Source organism: Miniopterus natalensis, chromosome 12 (assembly GCF_054644295.1).
Source record: "Miniopterus natalensis isolate mMinNat1 chromosome 12, mMinNat1.hap1, whole genome shotgun sequence".
Taxonomy (NCBI): domain Eukaryota; kingdom Metazoa; phylum Chordata; class Mammalia; order Chiroptera; family Miniopteridae; genus Miniopterus; species Miniopterus natalensis.
Genome location: NC_142092.1, coordinates 29,008,463 through 29,034,065, shown reverse-complemented (window position 1 = coordinate 29,034,065; position 25,603 = coordinate 29,008,463). Strand labels below are relative to the sequence as shown.

Below are 25,603 nucleotides of genomic sequence, written 5' to 3'. Positions count from 1 at the left end.
TTAAACTGCCATCTGATTTCTGATAGGTGGAAGATAAAGGAAAGATCCTTGCTAAAATTTTCAGTTATACATATGTGTACAAATCACGGTCCAATGGTGAATTATTTCAGAAAACCAGACAGACACAGTATAAATAGACACAGAGCAGGACAGGCCTAGAATGTTGATTGGGTAATTGGGGTGAAGGGAGTAGAGATCCAGGAGGAAACATCTGCCTAGTAGAGGTCAGGTGAGTGACAAATACCCACCTGGACCTGCTGAACATTGTGCAGAAGAGCTTTATTTGAGGGGAAGAATCTGGGAGAGGCATTTGTCTATGAACTTGGGCTGGTGTGCGGACTTCCTGCTGAGATTCGATAGCTTTAAGCTTTGAACCATTTGGCAAGTTTTGACTTGTCATTGTGGGGCTTGTTTGTGGCTGAAGTCTTTCTGGAGACTTTTACACTAAATCAGTTCTATCACCAGCCCCCAAGTGAAGCCCCTTCTACTGTAAGCTTTGCCAGTGTTTGTGTAGAATGGTTGTACCCCTGGGTGGGGAGAATGTGGCAGCTTTATGTGTTTGCCTGTCCTAAATTTCAGCTCATTGGATCTTTGTTGACAAATGTTACTGAGAGAGGAGGATGATATGCTGTAAAATGATCAGAACTGGAAGCCTAGCACTTACAGGAGTCAGATAGATGTAGGTTTATCTTTGCCATCTACTACTATCGAGGAGTATTAGGTTTCCCCATTTGTTCATTTGGGTATAATGTCATCTATTTTACAAGATTTTTATGAGTAGGTGTGGTGTATATGTTTGTAGTGTAATGAGGTAGAGTATGGTGTGATACTTCATCTAGGTGATACTCTGTCTGAATTTGTGAAGGAGACCTGGTGCTCATCAGTGTTTGAGTAGAGCCTGTCCTTGGAGGCAGTCAGCCAGTTCAGGTAGTAATAGAGACCAGAAATTGGAGAAGAAATTTTGAAGATTTGTCTTCAGCGTCTTTATACCAGTTAGTCTTAATATTTTAATCATCTCTGTAATTGAAATGATATGATATTTAATTTGAGCAAAAGAAATTAAGTTTCAGCCTCACATCAACCTTGGCCTTGCCCATCATTTGGCCCTGCCGATCACTTAGCCTTGCAAAAAACATGTTATTTGCCTGTTAATGGGGAGAAGTTCAGTAATAAATGTCATAGGACTTTATTATTTCTTATCACATGTTTGATATTTTGGAGGAGACTTTCCAGTAAGATTTACTAGAGAATAGTGGAGATATTTATTCCATTTATTCTAAGAAATAATAAGTATTATTTTCTAAATGTTTTGTGTCCTTTAGCATGTTTAGTATTCCATAAATATCTGGGAGGGTGCTAGCCCTCATGTTTTCATGAAGAAAGATTGGAAGCTCAGTGATTTTCACCCTGGTCAGTGGCAGAGCCTGGGTTATAATCTGGGTCTTATGCCAGCACTCTTACTTTTCTACCATCATCCCCTTAGACCCACAGGTCTGGGGATGTCAAAAGAGTCAGCCTTAGTTATTTTTTAAAAATAATATCAGTCAGTAATAAAGTAAGACTTATCTAAATGTAGGAGTTTCAGAGGAATACTTTGTTCCAATATTTGCAAGTTCATTCAGTTTAAAAATGATTCCTATAATATGGCTTTCATTTATTACTTCAGATTCATTGCCTCAGTAATGACTTTTAAATAGGACTTTATTATTAGAATGATTGGACTGAAGTCTGATTGGACTAGGGTTAAGAGATTGCATCACTATAAATAGAGATAAAATATTTTACATAATTTGAACTTTATGAAGTCTCATAAGTTAGAACTTAGGATATTCTCTAAAAGAATACTTACTTTGACCAATTTCCAAATAAACTTCCTACTGTGGGGTTTCAGATAGAGTGGCTACTTGGGAGAATTTGGTGATTAAATTATTTCCACTGGCATTTTCAATTAGGTTACCTGAGGCAGAGTTTCATTAACTGCTCCATCAACAATTTTTATAACCAAAAAGCTTGAGGAGGTAAGATTACTGCGCTGATTAGAGAATTATCTACAGACCAAAACAAAAACAGAACAACCCTGCACAAAAGTTTTTAGTGTATAAGGGAAATATTAGATGTGACTGTGAGGCCATTGGCAGTTATTGGAGAGGGCCTTATTGGTGTACATACATCAATTTAATGTCTCTCTTTAATAGCACCTTGAACAGATTGAAATGTGTTTTTTTAAAATATATTTTTATTAATTTCAGAGAGAGAAAGGGAGAGGGAGAGAGAGAGAGAAACATCAATGATGAGAGTCATTGATCGGCTGCCTCCTGCACACCCTCTGCTGGGGATTGAGCCTGCAACCTGGGCATGTTCCCTGATTGGGAATCTCCTGATTATAGGTCGATGCTCAACTGCTGAGCCACGCTGGCTGGGCTGAAGTGGTTTTTCTGTGTTTTTTTGTTTTGTTTTGTTTTTTTTGTTAATCCTCACTGGAGATATTTTTTCCATTGATTTTTAGAGAGTGGGAAGTAGTGGGGAGAGAGAGAGACACACACGCACACTGATGTGAGAGAGACATCGATTGGTTGCCTCCTGCACATGTCCCAAGCAGGGCCAGGGATTGAACCTGCAGCCTAGGTACATGCCCTCGACTGTGAATTAAACCTGTGACCCTTCAGGCTGACGCTTTAACCACTGGGACACACTGGCCAGGGTGAAATGGTTTTAAAGGTATTACAGTTTCTTCATGATTGCATTGGAATGTTACAATCTCTGATATTTATATCTGATTATGAGAAAGGCTTATGGGAAAATACATAGTTTTTAATATATTTTTTAAGCATTTGTGAATTAATAATTGATTGGTAAGATTTAATAAAATCAGAATCTTTTCCTTTAACTTTAACTCTTATACCAGCGACTCTAACCTTTTCTTTCTATCTTCACCAGCCATGTTGGGTTATTGTTAGAAAACCCTATTATTTCAGCAATTTTACCAAAGTTTGGATAAGCATTTTAAACAGTTATTCTGTGTTTAAAATTTCCCATCAACATAGAGTTTAATATTTAGTTGAAAAAGCAATAAAAGCACAATGTACTGTGGCTTAGGATAGTGCTAAGAGTTTTTCCAGTAGAATTCAATATTTAGGAAATGATGTATCCCCTGCTGAAATTGAATTGGATGGGGATGAAAGAGGGATGAAAGAAGATGTATTTGCTAGTGGTATCTTGAAATGTTATCTGATGTTGAATATGTCGTCTAAGCTAATATACAAATAAACAAAGAAACTGAAAAATAAAAACAAAAACCTCAAAACAAAAGGTGTGCCAAAGATAGAAAGCACACTCCAGATCATATGCTTTGGAGCAATAATTGTTTTGCTAACAGCAAGTGGGGGTCTTAACTTACATTTATATTGGGAATCAGGGAGTCATTTGGTATAATTTTGTACTAGTATTTGTATTGAACCACATTATGCTCATAACCTTGGAGAATTAATAATGGATATATATGTGTGTTTCTTGAATAATAACTGCTTTATTTTTCATTTCTAAGTGAATTAAAATATACAGTGTAGTAATTCGGCAGATGATGGTTTGATTTGTAAATGTTATCTTTACCAGTATATTAATGTTTGATTTTTTTTCTCTCTCTCTCCTGGTTCCAGGGTGTGGATGAATGGAACATAGCTCGCCTTAATACAGTCTTGGATGTGGTTGAGGAAGAGTGCGGTATTTCTATTGAGGGTGTCAATACCCCTTATCTCTATTTTGGCATGTGGAAAACCACATTCGCGTGGCACACCGAGGATATGGACCTCTACAGCATTAATTATCTCCACTTTGGAGAGCCCAAGTCTTGGCAAGTTATATGTTTAGTATTCATTTACTTTGGAGTTTTGAAGTTTGGGTAAAGCAGATAAAGGTATTGAAGAGGATGTTTTTCTTTGGTGGAATCAGATTTGTATGAGCTGTAAGGAAGTTTTTGACTGTAATAATGAATTGTCTTCTACTATGCCCAGGGATTTGCTCAAAATCATAAAGCTAGTGGTGACTTGTCTATCTAAAGTTGCCTACAGACCATTATGTGGGTGATGGGTTGATAGATATTTTAGTCTTGAAGAATTTGTTAGGCATCTTTACTTATCTGAGCATTTGTTGGAAGGTATATGGGAAAGTTGACTTTCTGGATGTAAAGTATCAAATAATCTTAATAATCTTCCGTTCCCGCCTCCTCTAAATAAACGACAAGTTCCATATAGTATGTGTTGGCTAGAGGGAGAGGAGAGATGAATCAGGAGGGTCTGTTATCACTCTTTGGATGATATGCATGGGTCACAGAGCAAGTTAATGTTGATATGTGTTCTTAATTTGCAGTTTCCACTGTTTATGAGTCTCTGTCCTCATCTTTCTGAGCAACGGTTTTAAAATTTACTGCTCTATAAAATGCATTGTACAGTAAATTCACTACATATTTGTAATTATTAGTCTGCCAATCACATGGTATCCTTTGTGGTCAGCCAGTTTCATGTTTTAAACTTGTTTTCATGGGTTTTAGTCTTAGGGGAGTCTGTTTCTATATCATCAGTCTATTTTCTCTAATATATGTACATGCAGGGTAACACAGGCAGAAGCATATGAAGCATCAACTGGACAACCCAGGAAACAGGATGTTTCTGATGAACATTTAGGAAGCTCTTCAGGTGCTTGTGCCAGCCCAGAGGCTTTCTTGGCTACAATTTAAAGAGAATGACCTCTTTCAAGTTCTGCTAAGTAGGAGCTGAGATACAGTGTATAGGTTCTAGTCCAGTCTTGCCTTTGAGGTTTTATCATTTGGTGAAGTGAGAAATTGTAAGCTTTCTCCAAAAAATTCAAATATAGCAGAACTTCCTAATGGTTGAAAATGATATCTAATTGGAAGGAAAGTTTTAGGTGGAAGGGTAAAGTTTTTAGGACATACAAGAGAAATCCAGGCAGTTCTTAGTTTGCTATGGAGTTTTTTCATCTAAAAAAACTTAGTGGGAAGCTCTTTAACTTGTAAGTCCATTTAATTTGATAAATTCTTAGCATTCTGCTCTCTTAGAGGAATAAATCGAACTTAAACATTTTAAATACTTGATCTGGGACATAGGCTTTGTGACAGACAGTGTGGTGGGATTGTTCCTTCCACAGTGTTTACTGAGGGTCCATTGTGAGCGCACACTCTAGGCCCTGTGGGTCTCTGTCATATTTCTTCAGCGATACCCTGAAAGTCTATTGGAATGTCATTCTTGAGTACTTTTGGAACTTACCTATCAGAGACTTTGAGAAATATTATGAAGTAGTGCATGGACTCCTGGGCAGTTTCTCAGCTGCATGATGATCTCTATGCTTTTTCTGACACCCACTTTCAGTGTGGATAAAATTAAATGAAGTGGATAAATTCAACATGTTAGTGAAATCTAGTAGTATATAGGCAACTATATACTATATTTCCCTTTGAAACCTGAAAAGTCAGTGGCAAGAATTTTCTGGAGGTTTTTTTAGATATTAATTAATGAGAATGCCTAGGACATTAATTAGAATTTTTAGTATTAGAGGAGTTTAGATGAGGTCTCTTCTTTCTTATGGAGAAAGATGATTCTTTCCCCTTGTTTTGGGAACAGGATTATGTTGTCTCCTAAAGATCACTTAGGGGAGAATATTCTGGTCAGGAAAAAGAATGATTCTAGAATCTCGTATCTTTGGGAAGGAGCACTACTATTTGTGAGAATAATTAAGCCAGTTTCCAAAGTATTTCTTTCTCCCAGCATGAATATTTTCAGTATTTAATTACTCTATTAGTGATTAAGCATATAGACTCCATTATATGCATTAAGGTTAGATTTATAATAACACTATTATATTTCACCTTGACCATTATTTATAATGATAAAGTAATAAAACACAACAGTGAGCATGACAGCTAATCTACATTCCATTTTCTAAGATAACTACTGTAGGAAACAAGTGGTATAAATGACCCTAAGAATATTTCTCAGTAAATTTATGAGAGATTATATTAGCTCAGCTTAAATAATTTTGAGGTAAACTCTATCATCATTAAAATTCATTTCAGTAATCATCATAATATATTTAAAATGAGCTTTGAAAGTGGGTAGAAGCAATACAAACTCGTGTAAATATTGGGAGGCAGGAAGCGTGTGTGGCAGAGCTTAGATTGAGGGACCAGCAATCAGGACGTTAGCCCTTATTCTGCTGCTAATGTGCGGCTTTGAACAAATAACTGTACTTCTGTGGACTAAAGTTTCCTCACCCACAGAATGACATGGTTAATCTTTATGACCTCCAACCATAGGAATATTTTTACTTCTACAAGAGAGGATGACAAGGTGATGGAGGTTGTGTTTCCTTTTCTGCTTTCCTTTGCTGGTTGAGTTGCATCCGAGACAGTTACCTTTACTCTTCTCCAGGGTTGCCCTCTCCTGAGCTTGACGTATCTGTCCTGGCTCTGTCTTCCTCCCTCTCTCTGGCCTTACAGGCTGGCGATGAACCTCTGCTTCTTCCTCTTCTTTAGGTCTACCCTGAGGCCCCAAACTTTTGGTGTGATTATTGCGAAGACTGCTGCCTAGGATCCCCTGCCTACTTCCTTGTCTACACTGCTCTCCTCTGCCCCTGTATCCCTTAGATTTTTGCCTGAATGCTTTCTAGACCATGTGCTGCCCCTACTGTAGACATGTTTTTGTACCTTTCAAGTGGTGACAACCCCCTTCTTTTTCCTGGACCTGCCTTGAAGTTGGAGGTCAGTATCTGTTTGCCTTTGAATCATCAGGTTGCCTTTGAATCATCAGCCTGGCTACAGGACTGATGTTCTGTAAATAATTCTTGTTTTAAATCAGAAGAAGGTTAAATTGTTTTGGATTAATCTGTTGAAGGGCAGAGAAGGAAATATATATAACATTTTATAAAGATTCTAGTCTAAGATGTAACTTAAGAACACCAAGCTTCCTGAGATTTCTGAGTAGTTGCAGATATGCACAGCTCCAGGTGGGAGCCCCGAGACATACTTTTCTGGGCACTGTGTGTGACAGATTTTGCCAAGTAAGTGTTCATGAATACAGAGTTTTGGGAACTGAAGAGACTTTAGAGGGGCTGATGATTTATTTAAACATTTCTGGCATAAGGTTTAAGGGGAAAAGAATGCTTAAAATAAGCAGATAGAAAACTGCTTTGGCAGTCAGTGGTATTTATTTTCTTGGAATTAATATTGACTTTGGAGCAAGAAGACCTGTTTTAAAATCCCAATCTGTCACTTACCAGCTGAATGACTTAGGGCAAAACACTGTACTTTCATCATAAGTTTCTTTAACTGCCAAATGGAGGCATGATTTATTCACTGTCTGCTTACAGGATTGCTAGGAGAGTCCAGGGATATACTCTGTGTGAAAGTGCTTTGTAAACTGTAAAGTACTATCCAAATATTCTTAATTACTATTATTTTAATAACCTTATGAAAAGAAATCATTTTTTTGGTCATAGTAATTACTTAAAGTCTAAACTTGGCATATAATAGAATAGAAGTTTCAAGAATAAAATATAATTCTCCCTTCTAAGCATCATGTGCTTATGATAGTGGTCAGCTGCTGGGAGATGCAGAATTAGATGATGTCTTGAATCCTTCTTTCTGAGTCCATGTCCAAAGACAGTGAATAAGAGACTTTTAGATTTACTGTGCAGAGAATGAGAAAGGTGAGATTTAAGAGGACATGTCTTAAGCTGTGAAATGGTCTAAAATCAAGAAAGGTTTTTCTGAATGCTTTTAGAAAAATTAAGAATGGACAGCAGCATTGTGGATTTGGTTAAATTTTGTTCAACAAACTGAAAATACCACATAGCAATAAGTGATGTCAGATGATTCAGAATAGATATAAACTTCGTTTGATGCTTTTTCATTGGATCATTGATTAGTGTTTTGTAGTATTTGAGAGCACCAGCTTTTGCACCAGAGTGTTGTGTTTGGAGTTCTGGCATTACTTTTTAGTAAGCATGAGACCTTGAGCAATTATTATATAACCCCAGTTTCCTCTTGTTAAACGCTCACATGGTTCTGGTGCCCACCTTGTAAGGTAGTTGTGTGGATTAAATAAAATACTGTATACATAGCATATATCACAGCTCCTGATATGTTGCACGTGCTCAATAGATGCTAACATATTTCCTACATTCATTTAACAAATATATGTATATTACATGTCATATAGGTCATCTATGATGTCATCTATAAGACCTCATAGATCTTATATTAATAAGAATTCTTGATTCTAAATATCAGAACACCAACTTAAGCAAGAAGGTTGCTTGCGTTATAAGTAGTTGGAATAAGCTAGAAGCATGGTTCAATCCAGGAGATCAGATGCTCCCACTGGGTATCTGTCTCAGCCTCTCTCTTCATCTTTACTGCTCTCCATTCACTCCCTCTCATCTCACCCCTACCCTTTCATGTTCTTTTTTCTTACCCTTCCTGGGATAGAGGAGAAGCTGTTTACTTATAAATATTTGATTATTGTTGCATTTTAGAATTCAAGTCTTACCTAAAAACCCCCACAACTTATATAGCATCAGATTGACCTAAGCATCTTTTCCATCAAAATGTGAGCCTCCGGAGTGGGGAGACCCTAATAGTCTTGTTCACTAGCATGTCTCCAGTGCCTGGCGCATAGTAGGTACTCAATAAATTTTTTAAAAAAATATATCTTTATTGATTTCAGAGAGAGGAAGGGAGAAGAAGAGAAAGTAACATCAGTGATGAGAGAGTCATCATTGATCGGCTGCCTCCTGCACGCCCTCAACTGGGGATCGAGCCCGCAACCTGGGCATGTGCCCTGATCGGGAATCGAACCTTGATCTCCTGGATCCTAGGTCGATGCTCAACTGCTGAGCCATGCTCAGCTGGGCTCAATAAATTTTTCTTAACTGAAAAGTCTTACTAAAGGAATTCCTTATTGAGTTTTTTTCTTTAAACACAGTAGGACATTACTTAGGGATTGGACAGTTTTATAATATTTAATGATACATTGAATTAGTAACCCATGCTACTAACTCCTACTTTTAATTTACATATTTGGTAAGTTTAGCTTCATTAATATATTCTCATTGCAAATGTTAGACTAATTGAGTAATAGTAAAAGCTGTATCTTTTTGATGGTTTGTATAGAAAAACATACTCTTCAAAGTAATAGTGATTTGTTTCTGGTTTTAATTACCCTCCCTAGAGAAATTTGCTCTCTAAAAGACTTTAATTGATACTTTTTAAAAATTAATTTTAGAGAGACGAAGAGAGAGAGTGCACATGAGAGAGAAACACTGATTTGTTGTTCCACTTATTTATGCATTCATTGGTTGTTTCTTCTATGTGCCCTGACTGGGGATTGAACCCACAACCTTGGTGTATCAGGATGACATTCTAACCAACTGAGTTACCTGGCCAAGGCCTTTAATTAATACTTTTAAATCAAAGTATTAAATAAAATTAACTGCATAAGTTATCTGATTATTTGTAGGCATACCTATATATATTTTAGAAAATATTGTTTAAAAAGTTTTAAAAAATTGGAACTATTCCCAAAAAGTATGGTATTAATTTTGTGCTCATATGCTAGCTGTATTTGTAGAAAGAAGAGAGTACATTGATAACTGGTAGGAAAAATTTTTATTAATCGAATTTTACTTAGAGCAGAGCCTGATTTGGAGATGAGCACAACCATATTCACATGCCTGCAATCCAGTGGGTCCCAGAGACCCTTGCTCAGCAGAATTCCCTAAAGGAAGCATCATGAGGTTTAGTGTTGGCAATTTTGATAGTAAATCTCTTTTCCCTGAAGTGCTGAGATGTAATGTGTTTTTACTAACTGATGGGTAACTGGGTTCTTATACAGAAACTGTGTAAACTTACATTAATTAAGTACTTTTGAGGCCTTTGATAAGCATATCAAGGACTTGTAAATTCCTTCAAGATGCCTCAGATTGCCTTGTTGCTGCTACTCTTTCACTTAAAGCCACCACCACCACGTACAAGAATCAGAGAAACCCCTTTAAATGAAAATAAATTGCTGAATCAAATCCATAACTGTTAGGGAAAAATCAGGTTAATGCAAATTTGTCATGTAGTTCGCAAAAAACAAGCGTTAGTGCTATTAGCCTTGCAAACTGCTGTGGCAGATGTAGTTCACAAGTTTTTTGCCTAGCTCGTCTTTCTTTTCAGACTGTTTAATCTTGTTCTTTAGGTAGTAGCACTTTGTAGAAGATACATATTATTTGGTATTTGTTTTGCAAAAATATTTTTTTATTTGAGTATATATGAAAGTGGCAGGCAGGCAGTATTTTGATGCTATAATTAAAAAAGAGAATTGGTTAGTGTTTCCACGAAGTAGTTGTATGTCAAACAGAAATGAACAAAACCTTGGATCTTATCAGCAGCAAGATTCAAAACTTTTTGAAAGCATACGAGTGATTTAGGCTTTTTAAAGGGCTTTTAACCCTTTATTCAGAGCATTCTGTTTCAGTAATGATAGTGGCTTACAGTGGTACCTTGGTTTTCGAATGTCTCCGTTGAGGAACATTTCGGTTTATGAGCACTGTACACCCGGAAGTAAATGTTTGGGTTTTTGAACAAGCCTCGGAGGTTGAACACGCCGCACAGCTTTCGCTGCGTGCAAGATCCTGAGGCCTAGCTGTCAGCTGTTGATCCCTTGGTTTTCGAACGTTTCAGAACTTGAATGGTGTTCCTGAATGGATTACATTAGGAAACTGAGGTACCACTGTGTATTGATTTTTAAAATTGTTTAGATGAAAAATATTAACATATTCTTATGAAGTTGGAACCTTTTGTCGTTGACTTTTTAAAAATAAATATGTATATATATTTAAATATATCTTTATTGATTTCAGAGAGAGGAAGGGAGAGGGAGGGAGAGAGAGAGATAGAAACACCAATGATAAGAGAGTCATTGTTTAGCTGCCTCCTCCAGGCCCCCGACTGGAGATCGAGCCTGCAACCCAGGCATATGCCCTGACCCGGAATCGAACATCGATCTCCTGGATCCTAGGTTGACACTCAACTGCTGAGCCATGTCCGGCCTGGCTCCTGGTTGACTTTTATTTATTACTCATTTTTAATTTTTATTAAATAATTAGATGATATTTTTCAGTGTGGAATGTGACAATCATATGAACTAAATTTTGAGAAATTAGATCTTCCTGACCCCATGCCATTTAAGTGGAAATTAAGCGCCCCAAGCCTGCCCATTTACCTTGAGCACGCTTTGTCCTTCATAGCCTGTGGACTGTCTATGCATTATAGTCCTGAGCATGATGATCCAGGAGGAATGAAGAGAGGGCAAGGCAAAATGGGAAGACCATGCTGAAAAAATTGTGAAGTTCTGGGAGATGCTTAAATCTTGGGAGAAAGTTTTGATTGAAATAGACATTTGAATTGATCAGGAAGTTGAGGCTGGCAGTGTATGTGTGTATGTATGTATGTTATGTGGGAGGTGACCCTCTTATCTGGGGCATATATATATATTTTCTTGTATATATGGTGATATAAACCAGGGATTAAAAACTAGTGTGAAGTGATCATAAATATACATTGGGTGACTGTCATTTAGTTATGCTAAAATTTTATCTTCCCAATTCAGTTGGAATAATTTCATTAACAGTGCCTTAAGGAACAGGATATATGTTGGATTTTCTTTCAGAGAATTGCCTAGTTACATCGGATCCAATTAAGTTTTGCATATGTTATTAGTGGCATTAAATGCAACCAAGTGTGGTGTTAAGTAAAATTAGAAAAGTTATTTTAGTGAAAAGTAACTTGAACTTAAAAGTAAGTTGGGCTAGTAAACATAGCAAACATAGGTCTTAAGAATAACATATTTTTACTTAAAATACAAGATGATCATTTAACTTTATTTTTAATATTCTTAATTTTCCTCATTAGACTACCTATAAGATTTAGTATTTGTGTAGTATATGGCAAAGTTATTGTTTTAAAATTTATTATTAAGTTTACAGTAAATAAGTTCAAGTATTTCACTTTTGAGAACACCAGGAACTAGAAATGAGTATTTCTGTTCTTCAGAGGTGAAAAATTACGTTTTCTATAATAAAGATTTTAAGTCACATAATCATGAAGTAAATAACAGTTGTTGTTTTTTTATTGCTGGTGATTATTTATTTTTAATTTTTTTTATTGTTAAAATTTAAAATCTATTTGAAAAATACAATAGAAATATTGGTTAAAAGTATAAATGTTGCCATAATAATTTAGTGTTCTATCCTGCTTGTCAATAAAAACATTTTAAAATGTTAAAAAAACCCAACAACCCAGATTTTTTTTAAAAACAAAGAAACTAACCAACCACAAAACTAAAACATGCAATCAAAAATAGGCTTGGATTTCTGGGATCCTGTCAGTGTTGGAAGAGAGGTTCTAGTCTCCGTGCTGTGGCTAGCTTCCTCCTTGGCTAAGGATTTTCCTGCTGTTGGACCTTTGTGCCCTAATCTTTAAAATGTGGTTGGGATGGTGAGCTGGGCATTGAAATAAGTGATTTATGCGTTTGTTTTTCTTCTGTCCAGTGTCCAAGGGATATGACTTTGTGATTGGTTTTCTGATCTCTACTCAGTTCACCTAAGTGGAGTTTGGTGTCGAATTCTTTTATCTGACATTATTTAGGAATAGATGTCTTAGGAAGAAGCTGAACAGTTATAAACCTAAAATCTTTATTTTTGTTTAAAATTTTAGGTATGCAATACCCCCAGAGCATGGGAAACGACTTGAACGACTAGCTCAAGGTAAACTCGCTTTCTGAGTTTCTCCTCTAAATAGGTTCTTAGTTTTTGAGGTAGTTTTACAATGTAGAATGTCAGTGTGTTAATTTTATTCTTTTCAAGTTATTGGCTTTTAAATGCTTCTCTAATTGAATAATTTTAAACTTTTTCACGTTAATGTATGCATAGTTTTCCTGGTTGCATAATCTTCATGGTTGTTTTAGTTCGCTGCTTAGTATTTCATCAAGTGGTTGCATGTAACTATGTTGATTATTTCCAATATTTTTCTCTTCCATATAATGTACTAACATCATTGTGTCAATAATATTTTTCCTTCTTTTAAGTTACATTCTTGAGACAAATTCCAAAGTGTACTGATGCTGCAGTACACTTTGGGTACGGGTGTTTTATGAATACTTTTTATGTTGCTGAATCATTTCACCAAAGGGTGACTTCTTACTCCCAGTTCTTGTTTGACCCCTTGGCATGGGACTGCCCTTATGGAAATATGAAGATGAATGTCCTCAGGTTACTGGATGAGCGTGAGAATGTATGTCTTCTTAGACTGGCAAAATTAAACATTCTTTACTTGAACTTGAATTATTATTTTTTGGCTTTGTCCATAGTTATTTCTGGGAAATCTGTTCATGGTTTTACTTATGTCTACTTATATTTGTAGACAGTACCTTTTTTCTTCTCTGTCTTAAAAATATGCCAGGCAACCTTGCCCTCATCTACTTATACAAGGGAGAAGAATCAGATTCACCTCCTGCCAAAATCATCTTCTGTTTTGCTAGTCACCCTTATCAAGAAAGAAGTAGACTGATAGTGACTTATTTCCAGGGGAAAGTAAAGTTTTATTGAGCAACAGCTAAGGATAAGATGTTCTGCCTTTATTCAGGATTGAATCCTCAGAAGTATTGCCGTTTTAGTCAGGTACTAATTTAAGTTTCATTGGTATGTTAGGTTTGCCTTTGAGTAGGAAAGGAATTTTGTCCCCGCTTTATGGGCACTCTGAGAAACTCCATTCTTTGACTTGACAGTTCTGAACAGAAATTGTTAATAACATCTAAAAGTTACTTTCCTCCAAATTATAGCAGAGTATTGGAAAGAACAGTTATATATCACATTTATAAGAAGTATTATTATAATTTTGGCAAGTAATAACTATAATGCCTTAGTGTTTTTATAATGCAATACATTATAGTAAAGTAGCAATGTAATTGTAACCTTGAACTTTGTTGGGGACTATTTTCATGAACGTTAAGGTAGGTGAATCTTGGTTCTGGATAGTAGATTAGAGCACAGTTTAGAAAATGATTACCATAACTCTTAAATACGCAGGCTACGAACTATGTGCTAAATCTGCATGCTGAACGATCCTTTTCTCTGTAGTAATTATCCTACCATTTTCTATTTGCCCTACAACCAGAGAACTTTTAAAATGGAGCCGATGTAAACTTTATAGAGTCACACTGAAATTTCAGCTAGAATCTGTCTGTCATCACTTTGATATAATCTATCTGAAAACGACATTCCAGGAAAATAGGTGCCATTTCATTAATCAGTAAGAGGTTAATAAACTTGAAGGATGAACAAGAACTTTAAATTCAACTGCATGTTTATTCAAAATTGTTTTGGAGCACTATTTTGAGAAATGATACAGGGAAAAGACCTGATAAGGTAGTGAAGGATTCCCATCCGCTGACCAGATGCCAGCCAAATTAATTGAATTCTGCTAAGTAATTAAAATGATAAAGTAACACAGTAAATGTGATGGCACATTGTAGGATGTCTAGGTCAAGGCAGCACTTGATACTCAAAGTGAAAAGCAGCCTCGGATATTTTCCATTATCTTGTCTCCATATCATAATTATCACACTTGCCTTTTACGCATGAATGCTTTCATCTTCGGTTCCTGTTGAAATCTTGATTGACTGTGGCACCTACAAATATTTTATCTGAAAGACATTAGGCCTGCATCTAATAAAGCCAGGAGTTTGATTTTGCCCTTCAGCTGCTTTCTCATTTATACAGGTTTTTTTCAATATTATGTAGACATAAATGTAATAAAAAATCTCCAGTGAATTGTTGCAATTTTTATACTTGTTATGTTCCCCTGTAATGCCATTGCATTCTTTCTAATTTTTCGTTTGATACAATTGAATGGAAAGTATAAAGGAGAATAGAGGTATAATGCTAAATCATGAATGACAGTTTCGAAGATTTTCAGTTTTTAGAATGTCTAAATCTCATCCATTTTAGAAATAAGACAATATCTTTGCTCTTCTATTAAGTTAAGCAGAATATGGAGAGAAGACAATTGGGAATGGCTAAAAACTTTTGTGAAGGACTGCATTCCATGGGTTTCTTACTGTGAATAAAATGCCAGTGTTTAATAGAGATTAAAGATGACTTACTTTGGTCAAAATTTTGGCTACTGGGGAAAGAATATGTGAGTTAGGACTTTGTGCAGCTAATTTTAGAGGTATGAATGATCAGCAGGAATCTTGTTTCAAATGATAGGATGGTAGAAGTGAATAAATTAATTCTTTTGGGTCCTTAGGTTTACTTGTAACAGGTGTTTTCATTTTGACTTATTAAATGAGCAACATTCAGCAAAAAAGAACAGAAGAATCATTGTTATGAAGAATTGATTTAGTTCATGGTTTTTTTAAAGTTATTTTTGGGGTATATATGTATTTAAATTACTGATACTCTTGAGTTTAAGCCTATGGAGCAGATTCTTAGCTTGATATGCAGTGAACCCTATTCCAGGAGGTGGACAAGCAACTGTGATAGGATGTAGGCAGTCTAGATTCTCTGAAATTATATTCAAGATTAGGCATATATGTGCATTTCTGGGATGCTATCATCAAATCCCTTAAAAGGGTTTTTTCCAAAGGAGATGCTGTCAAGAGATTAGAAGAACTGCAATAAATAAGTCATTTTTAATTCTATGAACAGATTCTAAATTGACCTGTTCTCATGGAATTAGGAAAATGTACTTTTACAAGCTCTCAGATTGGTAAATACATTATTTTTTTAAGCTTGATTTAGCTGATAATCTGAAATATTATATTAAAATTTCTGGTTTTGAAAGGCTAATAAATAAAATACCTCTGATTATAAACTATCAATTTTAAGGGTCCCATTAAGCCATAAAAAATGAAGAAGTGCAGTGATACATCCTTTGCCTTCATCCCTAGCTCATGCTTCAGACATGTACAGTGTGTCAGGGTGTGTTTGCTTTCATCTCACTATCAGTTGAGTTGCATTAAGAATGGTGTGACAGTCCCTAAACTTAATTTCCTCATAATTTGGTTTTATATTACTGTCTGTGTTTAAATTTTTAAATATATATATGTGTGTGTGTATTTAATCCTCACCCAAGGATATTTTTTTCATTGCTTTTCAGAGAGAGTGGAAGGGACAGAGAGAGTAGAAGGGAGAGAGAGGAGAGACATTGATGTGAGAGAGATACAATTGATTGGTTGCCTCCTGCATGTACCTCGACCTGGGCCAGGGATTGAGCCTGCAACCGAGTTATGTGCCGTTGGCCAGAATCAAACCTGGGACCCTTCAGTCTGCAGGCTGACACTCTAACCATTTAGCCATGCTGGTTAAGGCTGAATTTTTGAATATTTTATAGCCAGCCAGTTTCTATCCTAATAGAATTTTATACATTGGACAGTAATATATAACATACACCAAGCTAGCATACTTCTAAGGTAGGATGAAATACAGTTTTGAGAAGTGACAGTAGGGAATGGGGAGGAAGAATTCAGGAAGGTAATACCAGCTAGCAAGGAGGAATTACCATGGAGGGAAGCTTAAGAGTTCTTTGATTCTGTAGGGAAGAAGCTGGGCCAGGAAAATCCTGGTTAGTTTGATTGTGACCTCTTTGAGCCCAAAGTCCTGGATGACCTGTGTATGTGTGGTCCATCTGTCTTGTCAAGGGGGAGGAAAGCAGGAACTGAAGCAAAGTGATTTCAAGATGCAGTAAAAAACCTTATGTAATGGCCCATATACCTGTTAAATTGGGCGGAAATTGCCAACCAGTTTGAAATGGGAAGAAGTTGCCCATTACACAGTGTACTATGTTAAGGAGAAAAAGAAAGGCCATTGTTTAGGAGAACCACCATCCTTCTTGATACCATGGTTAATATGGATTTCTCCTGGCCACCGTCCTGATGAGCTCCATGGGGCTGTATTTCTGCCAGTAGAGGTGATGATGGATTATGCGACACTTGGAACTAAGTGAAGCCTGCAGTGTGGTAATTTTCTGCCCAGTCCTGAGGAGAAAATTAATTTCCCCACAAACACTAGGAAGCATGGAGAGGCCAACTATAGCTGCAACACCTAATGTTGACCTCTTATGTAGGAATGTGGGTAAAATGGCCAGGTTTCTCCCCACATATGATGTAGCTCATTGGTTTATTCCATTAATAAGCTTTCATGTGTAGATGCTATCTAAAAGCATTTCTCATAGAAACAGTCTTTCCATATCCTTTTTCTGTGTTTTTTCCCCCTTACTATTTGTATAGTTGCTGTATTTTTAAGCTTCATATAATCATATGAATATTGCAAAAACCATTTAAAAATTCTATCAAAGCATAATTTTAATTATATTCAAATGAAATTATCTTAATCAAAATCTCTGGTAATGTGGACATACATTCTACATTTCTGCTTTTTAGGGAGAGAGAAAGGGAGAGGGAGAAAGAGAGAAACATTGATGTTCCACTCTCACATCGATCGGCTGCCTCCTGCATGCCCCCTCCTGCATGGGATGTAGCCCACAACTGGGGCATGTGCCCTGACTGGGAATTGAACCAGCAACCTTCTGTTGCACGGGACAATGCTCAACCAATGAGCCACACTGCCTAGGGCATTAGTTTAGTTTTTAACTCCCAGTTCTTTTTTTAAAATTTTTTTATCTCTATCTCTATCTCTGTCTCTGTCTCTATTTCTATTTCTTTTTCTTTATTGATTTCAGAGAGAAGAAGGGAGAGGGAGAGCAAGAGATAGAAACATCAGTGATGAGAGATTCATTGATTGATTGCCTCCTGCATGCCCCCAACTGGGGATTGAGCCCACAACCCGGGCATGTGCCCTGACCGGGAATTGAACCGCGATCTCCTGAATCCTAGGTTGATGCTCAACCACTGAGCCATGCTTGGCTTCGCATAACTCCAAGTTCTTAATAATTGTTATTCTCTTTGATTTGCTGGCCACATAGACAAGATGAAGGTGGCTTCAAATAAGTCAAACAATTAGGTCTTCGGTCTAAAACTTAGCTCCGCTATTTAATACCAAAGGAAAGGTGTATGTTTGCAGGGAGCAGGAGAGAAGAAAGTTGGTGCTCAAATAATCTTGTGTGCTAAGTGCTGAGAAGATTGCATAAGATTCATACAAAATCCCATAGCATAGTTTGCATCTCACAGGCGGCTGCTTCTCAAATGCTTCCACCAAAATATCCCTATAGGAGAGTAGAGTGAAAACCCCTCAACACCCATGCAGATTTTGTATCTGGCTCCTCAGTATATTTGTTTTTATGTAAAAATAAACCAAGTGATTTATCATGACAAAAATAGAAAGATGGGCCATGTTTATCTGTGTGTTCTTCTCTAGCTAGCATTATTACCTGATGGCCATGGAGCGTATGAGGTGTGGCAGTGGTGTGCTAGCTGCCATTTCCACCACTAGATGATTGAGGGGTCAGTGTAGAACTGCTTTCTCATTGGAACTTCTTTATCGTCAAGATTGTGAGTGACTATCCCATTGTGTGACCAGTAAATTGGAAAGTCTTATGGAATGTTACAGTAGTTAAAATATAATAACTTTTTGAGAAGACCTCTTCCAAATAAATTATTCAAAACTTAAAAATATCAAACAATTAAATATTCGAATAGAAAAATGATTCTGAAAGGCATATTTTAAAGAACTTGCAAAAATTTTTAACAATGTTTTCTCTTTGTTTCATGAATTTTTAAAATCTCTGATAGTCTTAAGTTGAATTTTTAGTTAAATATTGTCTTTTCTGTCATAGCTTTTTTGTTATTTTTTATACATATAATTCAAACATTTATTTATTGATTATGAAAGATACTAACATTTCTTTAGCTGGCATAATTTGGAGTTTTAAAAAATATTATATTGTATCTAATAATGTGGTTATATTGGATTGTGTATATGTTGAATAAAATACTTTTCATAGACTGTGGAGTGAGGGTGGGTATGATCTGTGTACTCCTGCAGGTATTTTGAGGTAAAATTAATTTTGACATACATGCTTTGTATATAATTTGTGCTGTTTATGAGGTGTTTTCCAGCGTGATATAAAATATAATTCTGGTAGTAGTTGTAAATATAAATTCTGAACCAATGTGAAGTTCTTAATATACTGCAAATTACCTTCCTTCAGTGGTTTTCCAATTTAAATTCACTTATGACCAGTCACCACATTGTTCAGGTCCTGATTACAAATCCATATCAAAGGAAAATTAAATAGACTCCTCTCTCTGCATTGATTTTAATTTAAAATGTAATTCATTTAGTGCTGCACAAAGTTACAGATTTTAAAAGTTTGATAGATCCATTTAAATTGTATTATTAAACTGTTTCTATGGGTTTTGTGGGTGGGGACCTCTCTGCTGTTCTTTAGTCTGTGAGGTAGGACTCAGGACATCGTACTGTGTAGATATGGCCATTACATCAGTGTGCTGCTTTCTCTCCATTCACTGAAGTCTGCATTTTTTCAAAGGGTTGCTTATTTGCCTTAAAGCTTTATTTTTTATTTACTTATTATATTAACCATAAATAGGGCTGCATCAAATGAGCATATGGGGCAAAAGCATTCCTTTTATTCCCATTGGTATTGTAGAAAATGATAGTATTTCTGATGTTTCTGTTAGTATGTACTTTGTTATATTTTTTCCTATTTTTCTTTTTAAAAATCTAGGTGCAGATGCTTAAGCAGAATGTACTGCTTTTTTCGGGTAGTTCCTTATATCCTAATGGCTCTTTCCTGGCTGTTTGATTTGTTTCCTTATGATGACCTGTGGCCTCACACACTTGATGGTGGCATCAATAAAGGCTGTTTACTTTAAAAATATTCCTAAAAACCCCACTATTCTAAGAGATTAATGGTACATGATTAGTTAATGAGTACTGGTAATTCTTTTGTTAAATTGTTTACATTTTTTACCTATTTGCATGTAGTGAGCCACAGAGTTAGGTAAATAACATTTCCAGTGATTTTATCTTCATTTTGGCAGTGGTTGAGTTAAATAAAATTTGTGCTTCATCCCACTTTACTTGTAAACATTGTACATGTTTTCCTGGTGAGTTCTGTTTTCCTCTGGGTTTTCTGTGTTTTTCATCTTTTCCATGTTTCCCTTCTCTTTCTCTTTTTGCTTGACCACTCTTCTCAGTGTGGTAGTTTTCCCTCTGAGTGAGGAAGGTAAAGAGCGGGCATGAAGCATGTTCATCTTCTAGCTTGCATAACTGAGTTAATGAGAGTCTGCTTCAGATAGAACTGCAGGGTTGAAATCAGCAATGGAGAAAAACAACTGTGTTTTGATTTGTAATATACTGTATAAAAAAAGGGTTGCTGCACATGTAGCTTTCTCATTTAAAGGCCTTCTCAGAACCCTACTCTCATATATGTTGGTGAGGCAGATTTCCAAGTGTTTGGTGCTGGTTGATAAGTTGTTGAGGAAATTAGTAGCACTTAAACTGCTTAAAATTGATCAGAAAGAAACAAAGAAATGTGGGAAACTGCTATGTGTGTACTGTATGCCAGGCATTGGGACAAGAGCTTCTTGAATAATCATTTCTAAGAGTCTAAAAATGAGAGATTTCTCTATTAAAACACATTTACTTCTGTGTTTACCTCCCTTAATATTTTGTTCATTAGTCAGATATTAGGCAGATTGAATTCAAATATGTTACAAATTGAAAAATTTTCTGGTTTAGTAATTTTATATGTTATGAAAACAACTCTTGGTAGGTCTTTTTGTATAAAAGGTCAACCTTTGATGATATAAGTAGGTATCTGTCAATTTTTAAGAATTCTGACTTGAGTTTTTAATTTTTATTTTTTTTAAGTGAAAGCAAAAGTTTATTGGAGAAGAGACAAAAAAGCTCTCACTGCAGTGAGAGGAGTCCCGAATGGGTAGCCCTGACTCTTGTTTTTAATTCCAGTGTTTTTTTTATTTGTTTGTTTGTTGGAGTTGGCCTGTATTTGCATAAAGCTGTCATTCTGTAAGAATATCAACACAGAGCTTAAAAAAACTATCTGAAATTTTATCTTGATACATTATCACTTATATTTATTATTTCCATTTAGGTTTTTTCCCAAGCAGTTCTCAAGGGTGTGATGCCTTTCTCCGCCACAAGATGACACTGATATCTCCCTCAGTGTTGAAGAAGTATGGCATTCCCTTTGATAAGGTATATTAGTATTCCTCTTTAATACTAATGTGTGTGTAGTATTTGTATTTAAGGAAAATTTAACATAAGCTAATATAGCTTTGACTTCAGGTAGAATTTTTAGGATGTGAGAAAAATTCAGATTCATGTTTTATAACATAATTATTTATCTAAATAGTAATTTGAAGCTACTTTATTTCAGGATACATTTACTAAAGATTTCATTCTGTTATAGTTTACTTATAACTACTGATAATAAGATGTGGCATAGTTGACAAAATAAGATGTAGAACTTCTGCATTGAAGTCTTTTATATGAGCAACATAATTTACGTCTATTTAAAAAAAAGAATTCAGAGCAGTTATTATTAGCAGTTTGGTTGGGTAGAATCAGTGATTATGGTACCAATATGTTGCTTCTAAACACATTTGGACATAATGCAATTGAGATTTCATTATGGATAAAATTGCCTGATGATTTAATAATCAGATATTGCTTCTTTGGAGTAGTTCTAAAGATGAAGTTCTGTAAGACGCTGCACATGCTAGAGCCCTGTTTCTCTGTGGCTGTGGGTAGTTATTGGGTCGGAATTATTACAGAACATGAGTATTTTTATGTGAAGAAGCTGACATAAAAAAAGCTTTTAACCAGATAAGTAAAAGCTCTCTCTCAGCTGGAGAAGGATTAAGTCCTTCGCTACTTGCAGAAACATTAAAAAGTTGCTCCACTCTTGTCTTCATTTTTTGTTTGACTTCCCATAATCCTTGCTGTTTTCTACCGTAGACATTTGTGACTAAATCTTTACCTCTTCTTAATCTCAGGCCCTTAAAGCCCCTTCACCCCCAGCCCCTGCCCATTTTGGCTTTGTTTGAAGTAGAATTCTTACAAGGACCAACAACCTTTCTTCACCTTGAGGTGACCCCTGCTCACTCACAAACTGTCAGTCATCACGACACCTCCTTGTCTGTGTGATGAGGCTGCTCTCACCTCTGGTTTACTGACATACTTCTACCCATGATAAAGCATGGCTCCTCAGTGTGCACTGTGGAAAGGCCCATGGTGTGGAGAGGGGCTGGGAACGGGTTACAGCACCGTTGCAGGCGTACATGTCAGAGGCTGTGCCCCTCAGAGGAGCCACTGTCACTTTGAGGCTTTGTCTTACTTGCAGACACCTCAGGTCGCCAGGCCTTTTGGTCTCGGACACATTCATCGGTGAGTGTTTCTTTTAGGTGGTTGGCATAAGCTTGGTTGGGCTTATTTACGTTGGAATATTATTTACGTTGGAATATTAGAAGATAGAGGAGGAGTGGGTTAGAATCCCCTCAGACAGCAAAATCTCTGTGGGTTTAGGGCTGGTGATAGGGATTGATCGAGCTGGTCTTCAGAGAGGGGGTTATATGAAGTAGCAGGACTGGGGGATTGGTTCATTTTCCCAGGATGGAGGTCTTTGGGACTTGTATTGTACATCCTTTCCAATCTTTGGGGGAAGGAGGTAGGTACCCTGCACCCCTTTCTAGGCTGTGGCTCCCCCATGATGATGTGCCAGGCCCTTATCTGGTCTTGTGAGGATGGGACATTTTCTGACTTCTGTGGGAAGTGGCAGGATGATTGTTGGTCCTCAGATGGTGAGATATCAGTGACAAGAGGGCTGATTGACAATTGTAGTTTTTCCTATGAAATGCTGACACTTCCCCTTTCACCTTGATGGATGGTGTATGATGCATGACTCTGTGCTCCTCTAGGAACTTATTCTCTGATGATGATAATGTAACATGGGATAGAGTAGCACAGGCTTTGTCATTAAACATTCCAAGTTCATTCCTGATTCTGTCACTTGAGTAAATTGCATAATTTTTCTGAGCCTTATTTTCTTCATCTGGAAAATGGGATAATAATAGTACCTACTTAATAGGGCTATTATGAGGATGAAAAGAAATAGTCTATATCAGAGATTTTCAATCTTTTTCATTTCATGGCACACATAAACTAATTATTAAAATTCTGTGGCACACCAAAAAATATGTGTTTTTTGCAAATCCAACAAAAAATCCAATGTGATTCATTCACATTGGATGGTTATTGTGTTGTCTGTTGTCATTTTTTATTTGACAGTCTAAGGGAAAAGAAGTCAGTGCCCCTGTCTAAATAGCCAGGTATTGCCTGTTTTTGTTTTTGTCTTTAAACTAGATTTTAAATTTTATTTTATTTTACTTTTTATTATTTTATCTTCACCCTAGGAGTGAGGATATTTTTTCCATTAATTTTTAGAGAGAGTGGAAGAGAGGGGCAAGGGAGAGAGAGAGGGAGAGAGAGGAGAGAGAAACATCAGTGTGACAGAGACATGTTGATTGTTTGCCTCCCTCACTTGCCCTGACAGGCGACCCAGGTACGTGCCCCTGACTGGGAATCGAACCCAAGACCCTTTGGTGCACAGGCTGACACTCTAACCACTGAGCTACGCCAGCCAGAGCAGGTATTGCATGTTTTATTTTTATTTTTTTTATTATTATTTTTTAAGTTTCTTTATTGTTGAGAATGTTACAGATGTCCTCTTTTTGTCCCCATTGATCCCCTCCACCCCACATCTTTCCCACCCCTAGGCTTTTCCCATACCAATGTCTGTGTCCATGGGTTATGCTTATAAACATATAAGTTCTTTGATTAATCTCTCCCCACCCACACCCCCTTCCCTGCCTTCCCTCTGAGATCCCTCAGCCTGTTCCATGCTTCTGTGTCTCTGGATCTACTTTGTTCATCAATTCATTTTGTTTATTATATTCCACATAAGTGAGATCATGTGGTACTTGTCTTTTTCTGACTGGCTTATTTCACTTAGCATAATACTTTCTAGTTCCCTCCATGCTGTGCCAAAGGATAAAAGATCCTTCTTTTTTACAGCTGCATACTATTCCATGGTGTAAATATGCCACAGCTTTTTTATCCACTCATCTACTGATGGGCACTTGGGCTGTTTCCAGATCTTAGCTACTGTAAATTGTGCTGCTGTGAACATAGGGGTGCATAAGTTCTTTGTGATTGGTGTTTCGGGTTCCTTAGGATATAATCCTGGAAGTGGGATAACTGGGTCAAATGGCAGGTCAATTTTTAATCTTTTGAGGAAACTCCATACTGCTTTCCATGGTGGTTGTATCAGTCTGCATTCCCACCAGCAGTGTACTAGGGTGCCCTTCTCTCTACACCCTCGCCAGCACTTGTAGTTTGTTGACTTGTTGATGGCAGCCATTCTGACAGGTGTGAAGTGATATCTTATTGTGGTTTTAATTTGCATCTCCCTGATGATTAGCGACATTGAGCATTTTGCATGTCTATTGGCCATCTGTATGTCCTCTTAGGAGAAGTGTCTATTTAGATTCTTTGCCCATTTTTTAATTGAATTGTTTGTCTTCCTTTTGTTAAGTTGTATGAGTTCCTTATATATTTTGGATATTAGCCCTTTATTAGATGTGTTGTTGTCAAACATGTTCTCCCATACAGTGGGCTCCCTTTTTGTTTTGTTGATGGTTTCTTTTGCTGTGCAGAAACTTTTTATTTTGATGCGGTCCCATTTGTTTATTTTCTCCTTTATTTCTCTTGCCCTAGGAGATATATCCGCAAACATATTGCTACGAGAGATGTCTGAGATTTTGCTGCCTATGTTTTCCTCTAGGATTTTTATGATTTCATGTCTTATATTTAAGTCTTTTATCCATTTTGAATTTACTTCTGTATATGGTGTAAGTTGGTGGTCTAGTTTCATTTTTTTGCATGTATCTGTCCAATTTTCCCAGCACCATTTATTGAAAAGACTGTCTTTACTCCATTGTATGTTCTTGCCTCCTTTGTCAAATATTAATTGACCATAATGGCTTGGGTCTATTTCAGTGTTCTCTGTTCTGTTCCATTGATTGATATGTCTGTTCTTGTGCCAGTACCAGGCTGTTTTGATTACAGTGGCTTTGTAGTATAACTTGATATCTGGTATTGTGATCCCTCCAACTTTGTTCTTCTTTCTCAAGATTGCTGTGGCTATTCAGGGTGTTTTTTGGTGCCATATAAATTTTCGAACTGTTTGTTCTAAATCTGTGAAATATACTTTTGGTATTTTAATAGGAATTGCATTGAATTTATAGATTGCTTTGGGTGTTATGGACATTTTAATGATGTTAATTCTTCCAATCCTTGAACATGGTATATTTTCCCGTTTGTTTATATCTCCTCTATTTCTTTTTCCAGTGTCCTGTAGTTTTCCAAGTAAAGATCTTTTACATCCTTGGTTAAGTTTACTCCTAGGTATCTTATTTTTTTAGTTGCAATGGTAAATGGGATTTTTTTTTTTTTTTAGTTTTTCTTTCGTTCCTGTTCTTAGGGGAAA

General features: G+C 36.4%; 1 protein-coding gene across 2 annotated transcripts in view; it reads left to right on the top strand.

Annotated features, from left to right (window-relative positions):
* Positions 1–25,603, top strand: part of KDM4C (lysine demethylase 4C) — a 308,354-nt gene that overhangs the window by 61,870 nt on the left and 220,881 nt on the right. For both annotated transcript variants that reach the window (XM_016214253.2, XM_087822671.1), the window contains 3 exons: positions 3,657–3,850; positions 12,770–12,819; positions 21,149–21,252. In XM_016214253.2, coding sequence (XP_016069739.2) covers positions 3,657–3,850; positions 12,770–12,819; positions 21,149–21,252 — 348 coding nt within the window. The remainder of the gene's footprint in view (positions 1–3,656; positions 3,851–12,769; positions 12,820–21,148; positions 21,253–25,603) is intronic.